Here is a 24321-nt window from a genome sequence, read left to right as displayed (position 1 = left end):
TGAGGTTCATGAGGGCATGGGGAATGCCCAGTTTTCTGAAAGTCTGCAGTGGTCCTCAAACTGTTTTTTTTTTTTTTTTTTGCCTGAGAACCCCTTTCAATTCTTAAAAATTGTTTTGGACTCCAAGGAGGTTTTGCTTACGTGGGTTATATCTGCTGGGTTATATCTGTAGATATTTACTGTAATAGATATGAAAGCTGAAAATTTTTAAATATATTTATTCACTTAAAGTAACAGTGATTAACCCATTACATGTAACATAAACAATACATTGCTGAGAATCCATGGACACAGAATGTCCTTCCGTTCATTAAGGTCTTCTTTAGTTTCTTTTAGTAATGTTTTGTGGTTTTCTTTGCACAAGTCCTTTACATCCTTGGTTAAATGTATTCCTTGATATTTGATTCTTTTAGTTGCTATTGTAAACAGATTTTTTTAAAAACTTGTTCTTCCGATTGTTCACTGCTTGTGTATAAAAACGCTTTTGATTTTGGGGTGTTGCTCTTGTACCCCACCCCCTGTGGCTGAATTAATTTATTAGCTCTAAACTCTTTGTTGTGGGTTTCTCAGAACTTGCTGTATATAGGATCATACCATCTGTATATAGGGAAAATTTTATTTCTTCCTTTCTGATTTGGGTGCCTTGTATTTCTTTTTCTTGTGCAATTGCTCTGGCGAGAACTTCCAGTACAAGGGTGAATACCAGTGGTGACCATGGCTGTCCTTGTCTTCTTCCTGATCTCAGGGGTAAAAGTTTTCCGTCTTTCCCCACTAAGTAGCATGTTAGCTGTGGACTTCTCACACATGCCCTTTATCACGCTGAGGGTGTTTCCCTCTATTTCTCGTGTGCGAGGTGCTTTTATCAAGAAAGGTGCTGGGATTTGTCAAATGCCTTTTCTGTATCAACTGCGATCATCATTTGTTTTTTCTTTCATTCCGTTAATGTGGTGTATTCCATTAATCGCTTTTCTTCTATTGAACCACCCTTGCAAACTAGGGGTAAATTTCACTAGATCATGGTGCATAGTTCTTAATATGCTGTTGGATTTGGTTTTCTAGGATTTTGTTGAGGATTTTTGTATCTGTATTCATAAGAGCTTTTGGTCTGTACTTTTCTTTCTTGTGGTATCTTTATCTGGCTTTGAGATGAGGTGAAGTTGGCCTTTAGAAGTATTCCCTCCTCTTCAGTTTTTTTGAAGAGTTTGAGCAGAATTGGAATGAATCCTCCTGAAGTGTTCAGTAGACTCCCCTGTGAAGCTGTCTGGTCCTGGGCTGTCCTTGTTGGGAGGTTTTTGATGATCGATTCAATCTCTTTCCTAGTGACTGGTTTGTTGAGATCTTCTGTTTCCTCAGTGTGGGCAGTTTATGAGTTTCTAAGAATTTGTCCATTTCATTCAGGTTATCTAATTTGTTGCTGTATAGTTGTTCATAATATCCACTTATAGTCCTTTTTATTCAGTGGTGTCAACAGTAACTTATGATTTTTGTTATTTGTTATCCCCTCTCTTTTCTTTGTTGGTCTCGCTTAAGATATGTCTATTTTATTGATCTTTTCAAAGAACCAGCTTTTGCTTTTGTTGATCCTCTCTATTGTATTTTGTTTTCTATTTCATTTATCTCTGCTCTAATCTTTGTTATTTTCTTCCTTTTGCTTGTTTTGGGTTTACTTTGCTCTTCTTTTCTAGTTCTTCCAGTTTTGAGGTTAGGTCTCTAATTTGAAGCCTTTCTTTTTTAATGTAAGCGTTTAGAGCTATAAATTTCTCCCTCAGCATTGCCTTCCCTGCGTCCCATAAGTTTTTGTACATGGCATTTCCATTTTCATTCACCTCAAGATACTTCCTCATTTCACTTCTGGTTTCCTCTTTAACCCATTGGTTAAAAATATGTTTAACCATGTTTTAAAAGTTTAAAAAATGTTGTTTAATTTCAACAAATTTGCGAATTTTCCCTCTCTCTGTGTTATTTCTCACTTTATTCTGTGGTGGTTGGAGAATTCACACTGTACGACTCCGAGATTTTTTAATTTAGTGAAACTTGTTTTGTGACCCAAAGCCTGGGGCACGACCCTGTGCACCAGAGAAGCATGTCTATCCCGCTGTTGTTCGCTGATCCAGTTTAGTTAATTTTTATAAATAGTGGAAGGTGGGACTCCAAGTCCATTCTTATGCGTGTGGATTTCCAGCTGTCTCAGCAGCATATGTTGAAGATACTATTCTTTCCCCTCTGAATGGGGGAAGAATTAATGACCACAAATGTGTGGTTTTAGTTCTGGACTCTCAAATCTATCCCATCGGGTGCATGTCTGTGCTTTGCTAGCACCACCCCCTCTCACCGCTGTAGCCTTGCAGTAGGCTCTGAAATCTGGAAATGTGAGACCTCCAACTTCAGTCTTCTTTTTCAAGGTTGTTTTGGGCACTTGAGACCCCATGCAGTTCTGCGTGAATCTGAGGATTAATTTTTCAATTTCTGCAAAAAGAAGAAAAAAAGCTGCCAGAAGTTTGATGGGGATTGCATTGAATTTGTAGAGCCCTTTAGGCATTATTGGCATTTAGCAGATTGAATCTTTCAGTCCATGAGCATGGGATGTCTTTCCATTTAATTAGGTCTTTTTAAATTTCTTTCAGCAGTATTTTGTAGAGTTCAGTGTACAGATCTTTCACTTCCTTGATTAAATGTATTACTAGGTATTTTATTCTTTTAGAAGGTGTTTTAAATGGAATTTTCTTGATTTCCTTTTCAGATTGTTCATTACTGATGTACAGAAACCCAGCTAACTTCTGTATGTTGATCCTGTATCCCGCAACTTTGCTGAATTCATTTATTGAGTTCTAGTAGGTTTCTTATGGATTCTTTTGTATTTTCTATGTCATCTGTGAATTGGGATAATTTGACTTCTCCTCCATTTGGATGTCTTTTGTAAAAAATAAACCCTTGCCTGGTTGCTTTGGCTAGAACTTCCAGCACAATGTTGAATAACAGTGGTGACAGTGGGCATTGTTCCTGATCTTAGATCATGTCTTGTTCCTGATCTTAGAGGGGAAAGCTTTCAGTCTTTCTCCATCAAGTATGATGTTTCCTGTGGGTTTTTCATAAATGCCTTTTATCAATTTGAGAACGTTCCCTTCTATTCCTAGATTTCTGAGTGTTTTTATCCTAAAAGGAGGTTGGATTTTGTGAAATACCTTTTTTTTGGTCAGTTGAGATGGTATGTGGTTTTATCCCCTACATTCCATTAAGGATTACATCTATTTTCTTATGTTGAGCCATCCTTGCATTCCTGGAGTAAAATCCTAGTTGAGCATGGTGTATAATCTTTTAAACGTAGTGTGGTTACAAAGGATTTTTTGTGTTGAGGATTTTTGCATCTATATTTATAAGGGATGTTGAGCTGTAATTTTCTTTTCTTGTGCTGTCATGACCTGGCTTTGTTATCAGAGTAATGCTGGCCTCAGAAAATGAAGTAAGAATAATCCTTCCTCTTCTGTTTTCTTTTGGAAGAATTTAAGATGTGTGTAAAACCTTCTTTAAACATTTGGTAGAATTCAGGATCTGGTCCTGGACTCTTCTTTATTTAGGGTTTTGGAGCCCTGATTCAGTCTCTTTAGTTGGTATAGGTTGTTTTATCCATTTTAACTCCTGTTTTGATTTCTAGAAGCAGATGATTTAAAGAGTCCGGAGTTTGAGGTGGAAGGTCTGGCTCTGCCAGCTGAGGATGTCACTGCCTGCAGCTGCTGCTGGTAACTCATCTGCGAGGCTGAGCTTCCCTCTCCCCCCACCTGCAGGGGCTGGGGCTGGGCTGGTGTAGCAGGGAGTTCCTGCTGGGGGAGGGATGTTCCTGCTGGGGGAGGGGTGTTCCTGCTGGGGGAGGGGTGTTCCTACTGGGGGAGGAGTGTTCCTGCTGGGGGAGGGGCGTTCCTGCTGGGGGGGGCGTTCCTGCTGGGGGAGGGGCGTCCCTGCCGGGGGAGGGCTTTCCTGCCGGGGGAGGGGCCTCCCTGCTGGGGGTTGTCCCTGTTGGGGGTGTTCCTGCTGGGGGAGGGGCGTCCCTGCTGGGGGAGGGGCATCCCTGCTGGGGGTTGTCCCTGTTGGGGGGCGTTCCTGCTGGGTGAAGGGCGTTCCTGCTGGGGGGGCGGGCTGTGAGTAGCTGCCCATGGCCTTTCTGTGTGTTTTAAGTCCCAGAAAAGTAGCAGATGCTAACGCTCGCTCAAGTAAGAAGCAGTCTGCTGCCACAGACAGCCACCAGGTTCTTCACCTGCAAAGGGACTTAAACTACCTAGACAAGGTGCACGAAGAAAAAGACCTTTTTATCCAGAAAACGAGGTGAGCCTGGGGATGAGTGAGCCCGTGGCCTGCAGGTCCCCTGCTTCCTGGGCCCAAAAGGCGCTTAGGCCACAGGCCCTGCCACAGTGAAACACAGAAAAGCTGACAAAACACACAGCCGGCACCTGGATTGCACCCGGGGACCCGCGAAGGGTGACACTTGCCGTCAGTTCTTCCTCTGTGTGTGTATGCACACATCTTATATTTATAAATTTTTTGCTGAATTATTTTAAAGCAAACTGCAGATACTGCACTTTACTCCTAAGGACTTCTGTAGCTTCTTCTGCACAGCCTCGGCACCGCTCCTTCACTTAACACTCACCTCATTTCCCCAGCCGCAGTTTCCTTGGGGGTCCCCCAGTGCCCTTTAGAGCCTGCTCTGACCAGGAGTCTGTCCGGTCTGTGCAGGGGGTCTGGTGGCCGTGCCCCCATGAGCTGTGCACTCCAGGGGCTGAGAGGTACTGGGCGTGGCCGCAGGACCCCCCAGGCCACTCACTGGACACGTTCGCTCCCGTTTACCCCCCCACAACCCCCACTTGGGTGTCCTCTTGGCAGGGTTTTGGAAAACAGATGCTCCAGGATGCTGGTGGAGCCTTTCAGAGAGGCCCTGGAGGGGCGGAGCTGGAGGGAAATGCCAGGGGCTCGGACCACCTGGCCCCAGCCCGCCCCCGCCCGTAGCACTGTCCCAGGGGCTGCGGGGGAGGCACCGGGGCAGGAGGGGCTGGGACTGGAGTGGGGGAAGCCATTCCTGGTTGTCTCCTCGCCTTTCCAGAGGGGAGCTGTGCGCGTCTCGTCAGAGGATCCATCTCCTCACCAGGCAGCAAGAGAACGTGGCGGCCGAGGTAGCGGCTGAGAAGGAGGCCGGCAATGTGTAGGTGTCCAGACCGGTGCAAGGAGGGGGCTGGGCTCTCCCTAGTGCGGGGCAGACCACAAACACCTGGGCAGAGAGCGGAGCACACAAGTGCCTTGAAGAAATAAACGGGGTGACCATGGGATGGGCCAGAGGAGATGGCCAGGGGTGGCCCCGGGGCAGGGGTGTTGACACTGGTGCTGGGTGCAGAGATGAGCCTGCCCAGCTCTCACCTGCAACCAGGGCCAGTGCAGGGGCCCGGGGATCCCCAAAGCCAGGTGCAGTGTGCCGCTTGTGCAGGGGGGGCACCAGGGCCGGGTGAGGGTGTGCCGGGTAGGAGGGAGGTCCAGGCGAGGGGGCCAGGCGAGGGGGGCCTGGTGTGGGGGCCTGGCAAGGGATGGGCTGGGGAAGAGATGTCCGGGCAAGGGGCAGGCCGGGTGAGAGAGTCTGGGTGCGGGGGGGCTGGGCAAAGGGTGGCCGGGTGAAGGGGTGCCGGGCGTGGGGGCCTGGGTGTGGGGGTCAGCCTGGTGGATGGCTTCTAGGTGGGGGCGGGAGCCAGGAAAGGCCCCAGGATGGGCTTCTGACCTGCGCGCCAGGGTGGGTAGTGCCTGCAGGTTAGAGCTGGCAGGGCACGACCCAGGGTGCCCTGGACGACGCGGAGGGTGGTCAGCACCCAGCACCCCAATAGGGCGGCCACGTCTCAGGACGCCCGTGCAGGCCGCATCTCGGTCCTGAAGGGAGAGTGAGGTGCTGGATGTCCCCGGTCGCCGAGACGGGGTCGGGGCTGAGGGGCGGAGATGGGGTTGCTCGGCCTTGGCATCCGCCCGCCCCAGGGGAAGTGGGCACGGGAGAGTTCTTCATCCATTGCATGCTCCTGGCTTCCGCTTGGCGGGTTTGGGTGGACGGCTCTGCGGGGAGAGTCAGGGAGCGCAGGCACTGAGGGAGTGCAGCAGGCAGGCCTGGCGCCCACACTGGTCCCGCAGCTGACCCGGCCCCGTCTCTCCCCCGGCCACACTCACGCCAGCGCCGCTGTAGGCCGCCTCGGGGCCACCTTCAGCCGCCTGTGCTCGGAGCTGGATGGCGAGAGGCAGCTGGTGGGGAAAATCACCTCCGCACTGAAGGAGAGCCAGTGAGTCAGGAGAGGGCCCGGGAGGGGCCAGGTCGGTGCTTTCTCTTCGCGGACGGGGCAGCCGCGCCCTGAGTGGGGTTCCACGGCCACCCGGGCATGCGGCTTCGGGGAGACGCCCTCAGCCCCTCCCCCTGAGTTTTGCATTCGGGGTGTTTCTTGCCCGTGCCATCGTCCTCCCGCATGCATTGCCTGCTGTGTGTGGTAGCGAAGGCTGCCCCTCCCTAGTGTAGACCAAGGGACGTGTGTTCATTCCAGGGCCTTTACCCCCTCACCGGTCATCTCAGTGCTCAAATCATCCCAGCTTAGGCCAGGGGCAGCTCGAGCTGGCCTTGCCCTTTGCCGTCCGGCCATTCACTGACCCAACGAGCTGGCCCGGCCCGGCCCCTGGTGTGATCACAGCACAGCCAGGTCCTTGGAAACCCAGGCGGGTGCCAGGTGCCCACTGGGCCTGGGCTGTGGCTGCCCCAAGCCCCCTCTCCTACAGAGCTGGGACAGAGACCAACCCCGTCTGTGTGTCCTAAACAGCACGAGCCCACGTCTATACCTCAGTTCCCCTGTGCCCCTGGCCCTCTGCTCCCATGGAGACCTCCTTGTCCTCACCGGGGCTCCCCCTGGGTGGGCTGCTGGCTGCCCCTGTCAAGCGGCTGCATTTAGGTTAATTTACACGCAGTGAAATGTGCTCACAGGGTCCCCTGCATCTTCTCAGTCAGCACTGCTGCCCACTGGACCCCCGAATTGTGGCGGGAGCTGAGGGGCGCTGGGGCCTCCCCAAACTCTGTCCTCTCCTCTTGCCACTGACCAGCTGCAGCCTGGACCCTGAGCCCTGCAGGGCTGGCTGCTCCCCGTGCTCGGGAACCCCCCACCCAGGACCTTCCCGAGCCGTGGGTGTCTTTGCTCTCACTGAATGAACCAAGCAGCTGTCCCAGCCAGCAGCCCCCGCTGACACTTCCCAGGTGGGGTGGTGGGGCAAAGATGCCGCGCTTGAGGACGGGCCCCACCCGCTGTCCGGGTGCTGACCTCATCCCGAGCAGCTGTAGGTCCCAGACGCACGCTCAGCAGCGGCCGGGCCCCACTTCCAGCCCTTCCACCAACACAAGTCCTGAGCGGTCCCTCGTCTGCCAGGAATGACATGTGGCACATCGAGGTCGAGCAGGGGAGGCTTGAGGCTGTCCGGAAAGCTCTCCAGGAGGAGGTGGCAGCCATGGGGCAGCATCTCCAGGCACAGGCCGCCGAGCAGCTCTGCAAGGAGAAGGCGGCTGCCAGGAAGGTGGAGAGGGCCCAGCAGCTGAGGATCAGGTGCCTGGGGGGTCAGGGGAGGGGAGGGGCATGTGCAGGGGAAGGGACAGGGGAGGGGAGGGAGGGGCAGGGGAGGGGAGGGGCAGATGCACAGGGAGGAGGGGCAGGGGAGGGGAGGGGCATGCACGGGGGAAGGGGCAGGGAGGGGAGAGGAAGGGGGAGGGACAGGTACACGGGAGTGGGTAGGAGCATCGGGGACCTGGCCCGCTCGGGCCTCCAGGTCTGGCCTCGTGCTCCTCTGCTTTGTCACTTCTGCTCCCCTGTCCACACCCCGTCCCACTGGGCAGGTGCTCCTGACCCCTGCCTGGTGCCTTGGCCCAGGGGCTCTGTCGGTCCTGGTGCTTGCCAGCCTCGGTCTCCCTCCTCCCTGCACCGGCCTTGGAGCCCCCTGGGCAGCCCCTCACCCGGCTCCACTGCCTCAGTTTCTCCTGCTCGGCCCGCCCTTGCCCTCCCTGAGGACGTGGAGTGTCAAGCCTCGTCCAAGGCCACCCCTCCCTGCGCCCCGCCGGCCCACTGCCCCATCTTTCACTTCCTCCTGGGCTACAGGTGTGGCTGGGCACCCTCGCGAGGCGCCTCTCCGCCTAGCTCCGCAGGGGAACTCGCTTAGGGCTGTCCCGGGCCTCCTGCGCGTGACATCTTCCTGCCCCCACCACTGTACCCGCTCTGCTCCCCTGCCCGTGCCCCCCACCCCACCCCACGCTGCCCAGGACTAGGTCAGCGAGCACAGGGCCCCCACCCGCCGCCCTGCAGGGAGGGTGTGCGCACCCAGAGGGAGCACGGGCTCCGACACCAGAAGCTGGTAGAAGACGTCCAGAGGCATCACAGGATCGCCGTGAAGTTCCTCAAGGCCTCGCTGGGCAGGTGGGCCCCCAGCGTCTCCTCCCTCTGGGCTTCGCTGGACATGAGGGATCAGGGTCACTTGCTTTTGGTTTGAAAAGTCCCAAATGATATTATTTAAACCATCACCTTGTCTGCGAAAAGCACCCAGCTCGGAGCGGCTCACCTGTTCAGTTTCCGAGCTCAGCCAACAGGTTCAGCACACCTGAGATTGCAGAGCCCAGAGCAGCTCTTCCGGTCTTTCATTGACATGCACGATTGGGCCAGCGCTTCCTTCCTTTTCCTCTTCTGTTGCCGCATTTACCATTTCCCTGGTGGCCGTGACCCCCGGGCACCCCCAGCTCTGCAGGGTCATTCCATTGTGTCATGTGGCCCTGCTGACAGCGCCTCCTCCTCCAGAGTCCGCGAGCGGGAGAGGCAGGAGGAAATGGAGTCCCGCGAGCACCTGCAGAGGCGCATGGATGCTGTGCTGTCCCTGAAGAGACACATCAGGGCCAACCGGGTGGGTGCAGGCAGAGCCGAGGCTCACCCCCCACAGAGGACCCTGGGGTCATGGGGCAAGGGCACAAGGCTGGGGGCTCACCCCTACTGCAGACGGCTGCAACTCCCAACACCCCCGATACTCCCTGACACCCCCCGTCGCTCCCTGTTAGTCCAAGCGGTGGGGGGGTCAGGGGGGCAGAGCAGCAGCACAATCTCACAGGCAAAGGGGACCAGAGCCCCTGGTGGCCAGGGCAGCCAGGGGAGCTGGTGGAGCTGGGCCCCGGGGCCCACAGCAGACAGCCATATAGTTAGGCCCAGGCAGCTCCGGGGGTCTCTAACTAGGTGCTGGGCAGGGTCACTGCTGCGTCTTAAGTGGCGGAGAGCAGTGGACGGCAGGGTCAACGGGTCAAGGGTTATGGGACCCTGCAAATGCCAGGATTTAAGGACCTGTTCAAAAGAAAGGCTCATGGGTGTGTGCGATGTCTGTGTGCGCGTGTGTACATGAGTGTAAGTGGGGGATTGGGCGTGCACGTGTGCATGTGTGTTGTGTATGCATGAAGGCACGTGTGCTTTGGGAGTGAGCGTGTGTGTGCGCGCATGGCGTGGGACTGTGTGTGCAAGTGTGTTGGGTGCGTTTGTCCATGTATGTATGAGCATTGCAAGTTGCGTGGCATGTGTGTGTGTTTTTGTACACTGTGGGTGTGTGCACATGTGCACCTGCGTGTCTGTGTGCATACACAGCTGCAGCCACGAAGGCCATGATCTCCGTGTCCTTCATTTCCAAGGAAACACTCCAGAAATCTCAAGCGTGGGGCCAGGCCAGGGCCGCGCTGGCCGAGCAGAAGGCCCAGGCCGAGAGAGAGGCGGTTCTGGCCCAAGGCGGGGACGCCTTCAAACATCTTTCCCATCAGCGCCGGCGCCAGGAGCTGGAGGCCCAGAAACGGTGAGGGGCGCTGGGTGCCAGGAGCTGGCGAGGGGCGTCCAGTCCTGGCCGGGCTGCAAGGGCTCAGCGCACCCTGGCGGGGCTCAGCCCACTGCGGGGTCTCAGCTCACCCCTGCGGGCTCTTGGGTCACTGCGGTTTCCGTCCGCCACTGCAGGGGCTCCAACTCCAGGGCTGTGCTGCTTTGTCCCAGGCCCTGTGAGCTTGACCTTGGCCCCGGCACCCCTAGGTCTACACCCCTGCCAAGCATGGGAGGCCTCAGCCCCTTCTCACCTCTGGACGGTTCCCGCCACCCTGGGCCTGGGACCCTGAGGCTACTCACTTGCTCTCACCCAACCCAGCCCCTGCCCTGCCCTGCCCTCCCCTGCCCTGCCCTGCCCTCCCCTCCCCTCCCCAGCACAGCTGGACCCATCCACGTATGGCTTCGACAGGCCCCACCTCCAGCATCCTGCACATCACTTTGGGGTTCCTCACGATCCTGGGTGCCAGAAGCTGCCCCACCCAGCTGCCCACCTCGCCTCCTCAGCCTTGCCCGTGATGCCGGGTCATTCCTGCGTGAGATGTGCCGCTCTCCCGTTGTGCCTCTGCTAGGCACGGCCCCACCGGGATGCCTCCCCCCACCCCCCAGCGTTGCATGAGCGGCTGAGTTGCTGTGTGTCGGGTGTGGCTTCCAGCCCCCCTGGGCCCCCAAGGTGGGGCCTCCACTCTGGTGGCCGCCTGCCTGTCCACCCACCCTCCTGGGGCTCTGGGGCAGCCCCTGCCTCTGCCCACCCCGTGGTCATTAGGCAGGCACTGGGGAGGCACCCCAAGTTCAGCTTCTGCCCCGGGTGTGCTCCAGCTGGGAACCTCCCAACACACACAGGAAGCCAGGTGGGGGCCGCTGGTGAGGCGCCAAGGCTGGTTTGGGGGCTGTGGTGAGCAGGGCTGGGTGTGGGCTGGGCCCCAGCAGTGCCCAGAACCAGGTGGGCCAGGCCCGAGGCTGTGACCACCTGCAGGGCTGCCCTGGCCTCCCCTCAGCACCCCCTCCCCCCGCCCCCAGGGCCTTCGAGAAGGAGCAGAGTCTGCAGAAGCGGAGGATCGTCGCCCGCATCTTGAAGGAGGCGGCTGAGGAGGGCAGGAGGAAGACGCGGCTTTCGGCCGCCAAAGCCCGGGCCCGGCTGACCCTGAGGGACAAGACCTGGCGCTACATCTCCGACCTCTGCGAAGGGGCCCCCGCAGCGGCCGCCGGCCCCACCCTGGTGAGCGGGGAAGGATGCGGGCAGGTGGGCCCGCCCGACCCCTCAACCAGAACCACAGCTAAAGTGCACCCCCACCCCGACCCTTGGTGGCCGGCACCTGTCGCGTTTCTCCCTGAGAAGTGAAGCCCGGCAGCAGCGGTGCCCAGCCGCCTGCTCGCTTCCCAGCTCCCTCAGCCAGAGCTGCACCTGCCCCTCCAGCCCCCACCCTGCATGGGGCGGTGGGGTGCCCGTTCCCGGCTCTCCCCGCCACTTAAGGGGGCAGGCTGGCGAGTCCCCTAGCCGTCCCCCGCCCTCATGGAAGCAGGCCCTGGTGTCCCTGTGCTGCCCGGAGCCCTGCACAGGTATCCGCTTCCCTAAGAGGCTGAGGCCGCAGAGGCCGTGGGCGCCTGAAGGTGCAGAGGGGGAGCTGGGGCCCTGGCCCCCCTGAACCACAGACTTGGGCAGCAAAGCCCAGAGCAGCGTGGAAAGCGGGCCCCAGCTACCCCCCACCTGGGGGCTCTGGGGGTGCGGGCCACAAGGTCAGCTTGTTGCGAGGTCTGGGCCCCCCAGAGCTCCTGTGCACCCTGGCCCCTGGATTCGGGGAGCTGACCCCCCGCTGGGCACTGCGTCACCAGCCGCATGGAGGCTGTGTTCAGTTGGAACCCCACTCCTGGGTGTGAGCCCCTGGAAGTGGGGCCTCAGGGGGTCTGAACCGAAGCAGTGTGGGCCTGAGTCCACGGGAGCCTGATAAAGAGGGGACGTTCGGTGGTCACAGGGGCCAGCAGAGAGCAGTAGAAACCAGGCAGGGGAGAGTCCCCGTGTGATGGGCCGGCCCCCGGAGAAAGCATGGCCTTGCTGGCACCATAGGGTTGCACTCTGGTCTCCAGGCTGTGAGCCGCCAAGTTCCGCTGTTCAGGCCAACTGTGGTGACCTTGTCACGGCAGCCCTGGAAAACTGACACCGACCGCTTCTAAAACACTTGGCGCGTGATTTACAAACCGGTGGGATGGTTTGTTGGACAGCTTGTTCTACAGCTTCTATTTGAAGGGTGTTTCCGTTTGTGAAAGCCTCCCAAGTGCAATGTACCAGACATAAGCTGGCTTTTAACAATGCGGATTTATTAAGTTACAAGTTACAAACCTAGGCCATCAAGAGGGTACCTTCACTCAAGAAAGGCTGATCATCTCCGGGGTTCCTCTGTCTCGTGGGAGGGCACATGTGGCATCTGCTGTCCTTCCCTCCCAGGCTGCACTGCTTTTGGGTTCCATGTCTTCGCTTTCTTCTCCAGGGACACCTCTCTGAGCTCTCAGTGTCCTGTGGGTTTCGTCCATATCTCCAGCGCGTTTTTCTCTCTGTGTCCTTCACTTGGTTTCATCTCTCTGCTCTCTGTCTCTGAGCTTCCTCTCATAATGGGCTCCAGGAAAGGATAAAGACCCACTTTGAATTGGGTGGGTCACATCTGTGTGGAAACAACCTCATCAAAAGGTCTCTCCCACAATAGGTCTGGTTTGAAACTTTTATGCACCCCAGAAAAGCTGTGTTCTAATCCTGTCTTGAGGGTGCAGACGTATTGGTATATCCATGTCTCCATATACCCACTCCTCCAACCCTCCACCCATCCGTCTGTCCATACACATGTTCTCCGTCCTTCCCTCCCTTCCTCTTTACCTCCACGTCCTCCTGTCCGCAGAAGCCACTATCCATGCCACACCCCCACTGGGACCCCCACTGTGAGGAAGCCACGCCCATGGTGTCCCCTCGGGGAATCAGGTACATCCACTGGGCTGTTGTCACCCTTAGAGCATCACCTCACAAGATTAACGTGAGCCAACTTACCTGGCTCTGACGTAGCACACCTAGGCCACTGACCAGATTCCAGCTGTCCCATGTTGGGGTGGAGTGAACCCCCAGCCCCCCACATACATGTGGAATATTCATGCTGATGCTAAATGCTTTAATATCAACCCTGGAGACTGGCAGTGTTCCTTCCGTCCATTCACCCACCCATCATTCATCCATCTGTCCATCCATTGACCCATCTACTTATACCTGCCTCTCTCCTCTCCTCCCTCCATCCATATATGTGTCCCTCCTTCCCTCCCTCCTAACCTCCACCCACCCCCCCATCTATTTCTTTCTCCCTCCCTCCTCCTTCCTCCACCTGTCTCTTCACACGAGGACTTGCTCCATGCTGGTCCACATGGCAGCCCTCGGCAGGAGGCGGATCCATTTCGAGCTCTCCTTCCCCTGGGGCCGTGGGGTGAGGTCTCCCGTTAGCCCTCCTGGGTGGGCTTGGCCGTTTGCTTCTGCCCTGCTCTGGGGCCTGAAGGGCAGGGCTGCACCTTCCAAGTGCGTGGCGGGCAGAGCTGGTCTCAGGCTTCTTCAGCTCTGGGCGGCACCTTTCGGAAAGTGCCGGTTCCGTCTCCCACCCCTAGGCCTGGCCCCCACCGCGGGCTTCCCTCACTCTGAGCCTTTGCTCCTGCACCACCTCTCTCTGGCCACACACTCCCAGTTCCTGTTCGGCCATCCCCTGAGTAGCCTCCTGCCACCCCCAGTCCTCTCTTCGCCTGGGCCCCCACTGCCTCCTCCTCACCCCTCCTCAGGGAGGGCAGGACCGGCTGCCTGGCTGACCCGTGTCCCCATGTCTGCCGGTCCCACACGAATGGGTGAGGGAAAAAGCACTGCCGCCCCAGGTCAGCCGCCAGGAGGGCTCTGCAGGGCAGACAGAGACGAGGAAAGCTAGAAACGAGTGAGCAAGGGTCGGTGAGCCGATGCCAGCACCTGCACGAGCTGCGATACTTTCCCGCATGGGTCCCCCTGGGGCTCACTTTCTCGTATAGTCACATCTTCTGTAGCGAACACGCCCTGGTGAAGGCCTAAGAAAGCATTTTTCCTGACACGGAGGGCGAATCAGGGCTGCACAGCCCCTGGACCCTCCAGCCCCGTGGTCTGTCTCGCCCGGATACAGGAGACCGAGTACCCCGCTGCCCCCAAAGCCACTCATCTCGTGCAAGCCATCTCCAGCGAGTCCGTGCAGGGGGACCCTGGCGGTGCTGCCAGCCAGGAGGTGGACACGCTGGCCCAGCCGGAAATCTTGGGGCTTTGGAACGAGGACTGCGAGGCACGCCAGGTAACAGCCTCCGCCTTCCTGCCGTCGTCCTCCCTGCCCGCACCCGCCCCGCTGCGTGGCCGCTTCCCGCAGCTGCAGCCCCCGCCCCCCAAGGCTGGGCCGTGGTCGGCCGTGCAGGGACGGGGTGTGCAGCGGCAGCGCCGAGCCTCTGCTTATCATCAGGGAGGCAGGTCCCAGAACAAGGCGCGAGTTCAGACTTCCTTTGGCCGCCCTTTTTCAAAACGTGCCCCACGTCACTGCCCTCCGCGACCCTGCGAGGGGTGCTGCCCGCGGTCCGGAGCCCCTTTGGTCCTGCTGCTTCGGGAAAGGCCAAGTGTTGGGGGCCGCGAGGCGAGCGGGACGGGGACGCACCCCACCCGCCCCTGCCCTGCCCGACGGGGCGAGCACCCGGGCGGGGGGCCATGGGAGCGTGGGGCTGGGCGCGTGGGCCGCCGGCGGGAAGCGGAGGCCCCGGGGCGCCGACCCGGGAGTAAGGCCCGTCAACGAGGAGAAAGCGGGGGTTTGCGGTTACCCCGCGGCTGCCCCCCGAGGACGCAGCGCCTCCCGCAGAGCGGCCTCAGACCTCCCGTGGCCTGAAGTCGGCCCGGACCCTGGGCCTCTCCGTTTCCCTCCTTTTCACTCTTTCTTTTCTTCCCGAGAAAGGACCGCGGCCTCAGGGACGCCCCCGCCCCTCGGGCCGTGTCTCCAAACCCCCCGGTGCCCAGGGAAGACGCCGACCGCAGGCCCATGGGCGGCTCCGCGCTGGACGAGGCCCTCCCGGCGCGCACTGGGGCCCGGCTGCGTGGGGGGCGGGGCCGCAGGCGGGGGGCGGACGGCCGCGGGGGCCCAGGCCGCCCCTTCAACAGCAAGCCCGGCCTCATCCACTTCAAGGTGAGTGGCCCCGGCCGCGCCCTACGCCCTGAGCCCCACGACCCCACGACCCCATGCCTGTACCCCGCCCCCGCGCCCCACCCCCATACCCTGCATCCCGTCCCCTGCACCCCGTGTTCCATCTGCCACGTCCAGTCCCCCACAACCCGTCCTCCCATCTTGTGCCCCCTCCCCCGCGCCCTCTTCCTCCCCCACCCCCCGCGCCTCACTGAACGTGGCTGGGGCATGACCATCTCAATCTGGGGAGCCCTCCCCTGGGAACACCTGGCCTGGCCCTGCCGTGCTCTGGCCTCCTGATTTGAAACCTGCCCCCTGCCTTGGGCCCGCGGCCACCGTCCCGCGGGGGAGGGTCTCCTTACAGCAGGGCCGGATGCAGCCTGAGGGCCCTTGGCAGCCACCCCTGCTCTGGCCCCCCCAGGACTTTAACGTTGGCCGAGTGTACAAGAAGACGATCAAGCTGATAAATGCCACCTACTCCATCAACTTCTGCAAGCTGGTGGGCGTGGAGGCGCACCTGAGGGATTTCATACACGTCCAGTAAGGGGGCGGGGCGGGGTGGGGGGTGCCGAGCCGGGGGTCTGTGCCGGGGGCACCTGTGGTCCTGCTGCTCCATCCAGGGCTTCCTCCCTCAGACCTGCCCCTTCTGGCACTAGTAGCGGGGCGGGCATTTCAGTTTGGGCTCCTGGGCTGGGAGCTTTCCCTCTCTGCCCATCAGCTTCGCTTTGCTTTCCCTGTGACCCTACTGGTATTTCGGGACGTCCGCGGCTCTGTCCCACCAGGTCCCTTTCTGGCCTCCACTTGAACTGGTGGGTGTGATACTATCCGCCCCCACCCCTTTGCACACACGCTGTGGGGCCCCGTGGGGATGAGGATGAATGGAGTGTACTTTCCTTTTCTCCTCGCTCCCACGCCTCGGCTTAGTAGCTCAGACTATTTCTTTGGGTTGTTAAATATGCTTGTGACTCTGTTACAGCAGTCTTTGATTCCAGCTGCTGCAGGGCAGGGCGTCCGTATCCTCCATCTCCTGTCCCCTTTCCCTCTCTCCTCTTGGCTCTCATTGCTATACGACTTCCGTCCTGTTGCGCGCCCCACGTTCGTGTCACCGGCTTCATTGTCTTGGAAGCCCAGTGCCTGGCCAGCCCATGGGTCCTCAGGAGCCGAAGCCCGTCCTGGCAGGCCCCCCCCACGGAAGACCCACTCCACGGGTGTCCGTGTCCGTGTTGGCAGCTGTGCCATCACCAGAGCGGGCAGCGGTGTGTCTATGCACGGCCGGGGGTCCATGGAGAAGCTGCCCTCACCGAGACCAGCCCCAGCCCTCTGCGTTCAGATGGCTCGAGCGCTCCGCCTGGCTGCCCAGGTTCCCTTCTTTGTCACCGTGATGCGACGCTGCCCTTCCTGGGTCCTTTCCCCAGGCAGTTAGTGCCTCGGCACGTGACGTTCAAGCCATCATTCGTTCCCGGACCCTTTCCTTGAAGGGTGTGTTTACGTTTCCCTGCTGCTCCTGGGCCCCTGCGGGTGTCAGAGCTGCTCTGCTGGTCCTTGATGTCCGTCACCTTCTCCTTGTCCCCCTTTAAGGCTCGCCGCTTTGCTACTTTGTTTCCCGTGGTGGTTACTGTGTTTTCTGCAGCCTCTTTCTTTTCTTCTGCTTAGAGGTTTGCCTTTACCCCAGAGAGAGTTTTCTTTTGCTCTTGCACTCCCTCCCTGGTTTCTGTCCCCTCACATCTGGGATCTCCCGTGGTTTTGCAGTCTCTTCCAAAGATCTTATAGTTCTGCTTTTTTTTTTTTTTTTTTTTTTTAGAAAGGGAGGAAGGGAAGGAAAGACAGAGAGAAGGAAGGAAGGAAGGAAGGGAGGTAGAAAGGGAAACATCTTTAAACATTTTCTTGTTTTTATTATATTTTGTTTGTTTGTTTGTTTTTTACATGGGCTGGGGCTGGGAATCGAACCGGGGTCCTCCGGCATAGCAGGCAAGCACTCTTGCCCGCTGAGCCACCGCGGCCCGCCCCTATAGTTCTGCTTTGAGTTTTTGATTCATAAAAGTGTTCACTACATTTTTAAAGCCCCCCATCTTCTTTTTTTTTTTTTTTTTTAAGAGAGAGGGAGGAAGGGAAGGAAAGACAGAGAGAAGGAAGGAAAGGAAACATCTTTAAACATTTTCTTGTTTTATTGTATTTTGTTTGTTTGTTTGTTTTTTACATGGGCTGGGGCCGGGAATCGAACCGAGGTCCTCCGGCATGGCAGGCAAGCACTTTGCCCGCTGAGCCACCGCGGCCCGCCCCCCCCCATCTTCTAATACATTTAACTTAACTGAAGAATTGAATCTGATTACATTTATTGTGCTTACTCATATAATTGGATTTCCTTTTACCCTCTTATTTTGTATTTTTGGTTATTTATCTGTTGCCACAGTTCTTTTTTCTCTTGTTTGTTGCAAAAACATAATTTCTGTTTCTTTCATTTAATAGTGACTCAAATTTTAACATGTCATTTTCTGTCACATACAGATACTGTTTTTACTCTGAGCCTTTTGAGAGTAAATTCTGGATACGTGACCTTGATTCCAAGCATTTTTAACATCTCAGTGTATCCCTGGAGCTGAAGCAGCACGAATCCCTCTCCTCGGGCCTGGAGTGGGCATTCCGTCAGAGCGCAGGCCTCAGGCTCCAGCTGCCCTTCCCGCGCTGAAATGCGTCGGGTGTCTCGTAGGGGCGAGGGCGTTCTCATACAGATGACAGTAGTGACCAAAATCAGAAAACTTACTACCGACGACAACTCATCCCCATTTCACCACTTTCCCAGGGATGAGACGCTGGGCTTCCCTCGGGTCTAGCCCGGGCCGGCCACTGCGCTGCATCGTCGTGTGTCTCGCTGTCCTGGCATCCGAAGGGGTGCCCCCACTGCCCTCTTTCATGGCCTTGGCAGCTTTTAGGAGAATTGGCCGTCTGCTTTGTAGGATGACATTTGTAGGATGAGTTCTGTTCATCTGACATTCCCATCCGTGGTTTGGGTTATGCGTTTTGGTAGGAGTGCTCTGGAAAGTATCCTGTGTCCTTCTCGGTGCGTCCTGTCAGAGGGCCCCGTGGTGGTGATGTTACCTCGGGTCACTTAGCTGGTAATTGCTAGGTTCTCCACCGAGCAGTTGCTTACTGTCTCCCCTTGTGCATAATAAGCGTTTTGTGAAGAGCTGATGCTGCCCCACACCGGACTGTCCCCACCAGTCTTAGCATTTGTTCATGACGTGCCTGAACCAGCCATTGCTTTGGTGGCTGCCAGATATTTATTTTCTCACTCCATCATTCCTTCTACATTGACATTTCACCTCCTTTCCCTCAATTTACGGTCCCTTGGCTCCTTAGTTGACTCAGTGAGTTGTCGTATGGACCAATCACAGTTCCCTTGGTGCCCACTGCCCAGCGTGCGTCCACTGGACATCTGCCCTGCCCTGTCTCCTACAGGCTGTGTCTCTTGGGGCCCTTTGCAGATGCTCCGGACTCACCTGCCCCCTCCCTGCCCAGCCCTGGAACCCTGGCTCTGTTCTGGGGACGGGAAGCTGAGACTTAGCTGAAGGGTTGGCTTGTGGCTACTGTGGTCAGTACCTCCAGCTCCTGCAGTGGTCAGGGCTGGGGATGCATCCCTGCGTCCACCTGTCAGTGGAGTCAAGTGCTGATCCTGTCCAGGGGAGGGGGCGGCAGGACCCCTACCTCGCTCCATAGGTGCCCCCAGCCCCTCCATCCCCCACCTGCCCTGTGGTCTGCTCTGACTCATGGGCCCCCAGCTTTTCTGTGCTTTGCACGTTCTGTTCTGTTTCGGGTCAGCCTTAGAACGTTTGTTCCGTTCTCTTCCCTGCAGACCCTCCCAGCTCTCTCCAGAGGCATCTGCTGGAATCGGCGTCTCTCTCTCTCCTTGTACCTAACTTGAAGCCTGGGGCTTCCCCCCACCAGCCGGTCGTGCTGATGGCTGGACTTGGGGAACTGACTTTTGCTGGGGCTTGAGCTGGGGGCTGTCTGGGGGCTGCACGAGGGCTTCCGATTTGGGTGGCTGCCATCCCCCCATGCCCGCCCCCAAGCCTGGAAGCCCAAGGCTCTGAGGATGTTTATCCTTTTGGTGCTAATGGGAGCTCAGCTTTGGGTCTGGGGGGGTTACCCAGCTCTCTTCGGCTGCTTCTGAATTTCTGTTCTCAGGCTCGTGCGCGGCCCAGTAGCGTTCCGTGAGGACGGAGTTTTTTCATCCTGAGTCCGAGGGTCCAGGCCTGGACAGGCGTGGGGACTCCCCAGCCTGACCCCTGACCTCCTCACACATCCCCCCGTCTCGCCCCCTCCCCTTGTGCTGGTCCCCTTGGAACCTCCCCCCCCCCCCCGACTGCGTCCAGCTGTTCATCACCCGTCGCCCAGGAAGCCACCTCTCTCTCAGCTCGTGTCTGGTCGGCCGGTGGAGTGACTCAGTTTTTGTTTCTGTTTCTCTGCTTGTCAGTTCTAAAAGTTGTGTTACGTCCTTTCTGGATGGCGTCCTGTTCCTCTCTCATGTCTATGTTTCTGGATCTTTGCCTCTAACCGTGCTCACCGTGTGTCCTGTACAGTCTCATCTGCTCACTGTGGCATCCGTTCTGGGGCTTTGGCCCGTGTCTGGCCCTGACATTTGGCCATGTCTGTTTGTAATTGTCAATCCTCCTCATCCCGCTAAGGGGGCTCTGTCCTTGGGGCTCCTTTGTCATCTGGGACCCAAGTGTTCCCCCCCAAATGGAGAGGTTTGGGGTTTGCTGCCATGGGCACTGAGGTGCGGCCAGTCTCAATATTCAGTTTCCAGCTTGCGTATTTCTAAACCCAGCACGTTAGGCAAAATCCAACCTTGTGGAAACAGGCCTCGTGGGGACCTCTCAGAGGAGACGCTTTCTCACCCAGCCTCGGAGCTGAGTGTCCCCAGTGCAGGGTGTCCCAGGGGTCCTGCACGAGGCTCACCTGCCCGCCCATCTCCAGGCACTGGGGAAGCTGCAGGGAACACCCTGGACCCCTCTGCTCCTCCGGCTTGGCACAGGCGGCTGAGCAGGGAGCATGACGTCTGGGACAGGGCAGGACGAGGAACCCGGGAGCGCCTGCTCCGGGCAGTGGCTGCCCCACAGAGCCCTTCCACCCCCACCGTGCCATCACCTCGTGCAGCGGGAGCTCACGTCTGCACACATGGCGTCACACGGCGCCACGGCTCATTGTCCCCACAGCTTCGACCCGCCGGGCCTACTCTCAGCCGGGATGTCCTGTGACGTGCTCGTCACCTTCAAGCCCATGGTGAGTCTGGACACCAGAGCCAAATGGTGCGAGGGGGGGCCGCTCTCCCGCCTTATGACCAGCTGAAGGGAGGGAGGGAGAGACGGAGGGAGGGCGAGGGCCTGTCAGCTGTGCTGTGTCTCCAAAAACTATTCAATGTGTTCTTGAAGTACTCAGAAAAATCCCACCTGCTTATCTAGCGCAGAAGGTGACAGGTGTGATGCAGGTACACAAGGTGGCAGGTGTGACACAGGTGCACAAAGTGACAGGTATGACATGGTGCATGAGGTGACAGGTGTGACACAAGTGCACCATGTGGCAGGTGTGATATGCATGAGGTGACAGGTGTTACACAGGTGCACCATGTGGCAGGTGTGATGTGGTGCCCAAGGTGACAGGTGTGACACAGGTGCACCATGTGGCAGGTGTGATGTGGTGCCCAAGGTGACAGGTGTGACACAGGTGCACCATGTGGCAGGTGTGACGTGCATGAGGTGACAGATGTGATAGGTATACCATGTGACAGGTGTGATGTGGTGCGCGAGGTGACAGGTGTGACACAGGTGCACCATGTGACAGGTGTGATGTGGTGCCCAAGGTGACAGGTGTGATGCAGTGCCTCCCCATTCAAAGGCCCAGGCCTGCCTGGTGGCACTAGGTGCCCTGCCAGGGCAGGCGCCCCTGCGGGCACGGGTTGGGGCGCAGGCACAGCATGTTAACTGCAAAGTTATAAACGTGGGCGGTGCTTGGAGTTGTTTTATTTTTTTTAGGTAAATAAAGATCTAGAAGGAAATGTCTCATTTCTGGCTCAGACAGGCGAATTTTCTGTTCCACTGAAATACTCAACAAAGAAATGCAGTGTGAGTTCGCAGTGCCTGGGCTGGGGCTCAGGCGGGAGCTCGCGAGGGGCACAGATGGACGGCAGAGGGGCTTGGGCTGCCTCCGGGGCGGGGTTGGGCCTGGTGCCCCGGGGGCCAGGGGATTCTGGAAGATGGGCATTCAGGCCAACAGGCGGTCCAGGAATGCACCTGCCTCAGCCCGTGGAGCAGGGGGCTTTGTCTGGGGAGTTGCCACCCCACCATAGCTCTTGGCTGTGCCCCTTAACTCCTTTCCTCTTTTAATGAAGAAAAATTTCACACAATGAAGAACAGAATAGCCACGTCCCCACTGCCCAGTTGGAGTGACTGCCAGCCTCTGCCATGTTTGCATCACCTCCCCCCGCATCACTTCACATGACACCTCACCCTTAAAAACCTCCAGCTGTATCTCCAGAAAGAAAGAAAGAAAAGACGCTGCCCTACAGGCGCCACCAGGGCACTGTCTGTCCTAACCGTGTTAGTCAGCTCTTGCACAGTGATGCTGCGTGACAGGCGGCCCTGACACAGCAGCTTTGAGAGCGGGGCTGGGACTGGGCTCTGGCTGATTGGGCTGTGGGCAGCCGCGGAGGCTTCTGGGCTGGGCCTCTGGTGGTCCAGGGCCAGCATCATCTGGGCACGTGCTGCCCAGGGAACCACAGCCAGCAGCCCGAGCACTTGCCAGGCGTTTCCCCATTTCACCAGCCAATAGTTCCTTGGCTTGAGCAAGTCACATGGACACACCCTACAGCAGCGGGGCAGGGGGCCCAGTGCCCCCACTCGGGTGTGGTGCCAGGAGAGGAAGGGGCCGGGAACCCCCATCCGACATTCTGCACTAATGAAGTAATGAAGTGATGAAGTAATGAGTGTGCCCCGTCCCTGTTCACCTAGCCCAGCGGTCCCGGAACTGTCTTTCCTAATTGTTACTTTGTTGCTGGGACCCAGCCAAGGGTGCTATGTTTGCCTCTTCTGTGCCTCGAACCTCGCCATCCAGGTTATCCGCCCGCGTGCGTACTTTTTAGGCTGGTCCTTGTGTTGCAGCCCCATGTCCCGAGGGTGAGAGCTGCTTCCTCAGGGTTTCCCTGCGTGTCTCTCCACCACGTGTTGCTTCAGCCTGGATGGTGGGAGCCCTGTTCTGGCGGGACTACCCAGCGCCGTCCAAGGGGGCTGCACCGCCTGCACCGGGCACTGCACGGAGACCCCATCTCCCTTGGTCTCTCCCCTCAAGGTTTCCGCAGCGCTGGCGGTTCCTGCTGAGCCAGCTGAGGGGCGCGTGCAGGCCTCTGCCATCCCAGTGGCCCCTCTGACCGTGGGACCCCAGGCTGGGCGCATCTCTCTCCGCTCCTGCTCCACCAGCGTCCAGGGCGCAGGGCGGCCACACCCCTGGGTGCAAGTTCGATCCTTTTCTCCTATCTCAGTCTCACTGTGGGTCCATGGGTGTACGTACCTGTGTTGAGTGGGTCTCGATCATCTGAGCCTTTGCTCTTCTTGGTACTCGGTTGTGCAGGCACGGCCCCGGTAGCCCTCAGCCCTTGACGGCTGCCCACATGGCCCCGTCCACACTGCTGAGTGGCCGTCGCGTCTCCTGCAGGCCACGCAGTGGCCAAGTCTCCCAGGTCCCTGAGTGTGTCCCTCACCAGGGGGGTACCTCCTCCTCAGCAGCCAGCGGCTCGGGCAGTGCTGCTCCCCACGGGCGGCACGGCACCCCCAAGGGCACATGGCTGTGAACCAAGGCCCCAACTGGGAGCCGGGCCCACCCCAGGAAGTGTTGCCCCAAGGGTGGCAAGGAGAGGCCCTCTTGGCTGGTCCCTGGGTTCGTGCCTCAGAGCACGCTCCAGCTGAGCGTGGGTACACGCCCGGGGGCCTGGTCCAGCCCCACCCTAGCGCAGCGCCCCTGCCCGCCAGCTGTGGGATCAGCAGGTGCAGGTGAAGGTGCCAGGCACCAGGGCAGCCGCCTGACCAAGACGGTGCTTGTCTCTCTCAGAGGTGGCGCCCAGGGTGGGGGCTGCCCTGACCCCCTCGACCAAGGGCTTCCAGGCCACATCACTCCCCAGCTGAGGTAGGGGTGAAGACCCAGGTCACCCAAAACCTGGCCACCTGGGGACACTGCAGATGGGAAAGAGCATCTGTCATGCACCCCCACTGACTGTCCCCTGCAGGGCACCAAGGCTTCCCCAAGCAGGCACTGCCTCCAGCCTGGACCCAGGGCCCTCTCTGTCCATGCCAACCCTGCTTCTTGAAGGCTGGTGACCCATAACAAAGAGGCAGGTAATCCACACGCATGTGTGCTCATACACTTATATGCACATATGCACCTGTGCAAGCAGCTGTGCTCCTGCACACGGTACATTCACAGGCAGACATGTATTCACGCTTGCATGTGCACACGCATGCACACAAATGTGCCCGCTCACATTTGCCCATGTATGCATACACGTGCAGACATGCTCACTCTCACAGTACACATGCACAGATGCCCAAAGGCTTGAGCATGCACACGCATGCAGACGTGCCCATGCACATGTGATGGAGGGCAGGGGAGGGTCTCACAGTGAAGCCCCCGTGGAGGGGGGAGGGAACCCGTTCAGTGATGGGAAGCAGGTCTCTGGTTCGACTCTGGTCTGCTCCCTGGGGAAAGTCCACTGTCCTCTCCGGCCCTGGCCGCGCCGCCAATGCAGGAGCATGGGAAGGGGCGTGGAGCTCTGGTCATCCACACTCAGTGCTGGAAAAGCCCATGGAGGGTGGGCGTACAGGGGCGCGGTGTGGCCTGAGGTCCTGGGGGTTGGCCGCCCTTGCAGACAGGGAACCCTGCAGAGCCCTGCACGGTGGACTTTGCCTGCTGCACCACGACACCCCTGTGCTGGGGGCCGTGAGCCTTGCCAGCTCCCAAGCCCTCGGGCGGCTCCTCGGTCCCATAGGGCCAGGCTAGGCTTTCACTGGGGCTCGGGTGCCACGGACCCCACCTCCCATGGTCCCTAGCATGCACGCCCATGGCCCATCGGTGGTCTGTCTGTGGCCCGTTTGTGGCCCTTCCGTGGCCTGTCTGCGGTCACTTCATTTCAGTCAGGTATGGCTTTTAATGGACTTTATTTTTTTAGAGCAGCTTTAGATTTGCAGAAAAATTGAACAGAAAGCCTATAG

The 24321-nt window shown here is 58.1% G+C and overlaps 1 protein-coding gene across 11 annotated transcripts in view; it reads left to right on the top strand.

Annotated features, from left to right (window-relative positions):
- Positions 1–24321, top strand: part of LOC143677470 (cilia- and flagella-associated protein 74-like) — a 136756-nt gene that overhangs the window by 54777 nt on the left and 57658 nt on the right. For 10 of the 11 annotated variants that reach the window (XR_013172615.1, XM_077153449.1, XM_077153450.1 and 7 more), the window contains 14 exons: positions 3653–3737; positions 4171–4317; positions 5090–5188; positions 6192–6296; positions 7419–7592; positions 8343–8453; positions 8829–8931; positions 9698–9855; positions 10893–11091; positions 14039–14200; positions 14843–15070; positions 15489–15607; positions 20281–20347; positions 21097–21186. Coding sequence is in view for 10 of the 11 variants with exons in the window: in XM_077153449.1 (XP_077009564.1) it covers positions 3653–3737; positions 4171–4317; positions 5090–5188; positions 6192–6296; positions 7419–7592; positions 8343–8453; positions 8829–8931; positions 9698–9855; positions 10893–11091; positions 14039–14200; positions 14843–15070; positions 15489–15607; positions 20281–20347; positions 21097–21186 (1847 nt within the window). In the remaining variant the exon portion in view is untranslated. The remainder of the gene's footprint in view (positions 1–3652; positions 3738–4170; positions 4318–5089; positions 5189–6191; positions 6297–7418; positions 7593–8342; positions 8454–8828; positions 8932–9697; positions 9856–10892; positions 11092–14038; positions 14201–14842; positions 15071–15488; positions 15608–20280; positions 20348–21096; positions 21187–24321) is intronic. The other variant, XM_077153452.1, reaches the window with a different exon arrangement.

This window comes from Tamandua tetradactyla, chromosome 3 (genome assembly GCF_023851605.1).
Source record: "Tamandua tetradactyla isolate mTamTet1 chromosome 3, mTamTet1.pri, whole genome shotgun sequence".
In the NCBI taxonomy this organism is placed as follows: Eukaryota; Metazoa; Chordata; class Mammalia; order Pilosa; family Myrmecophagidae; genus Tamandua; species Tamandua tetradactyla.
The sequence above is the reverse complement of the archived record's forward strand: the minus strand, read 5'-3'. Positions and strand labels throughout refer to the sequence as shown.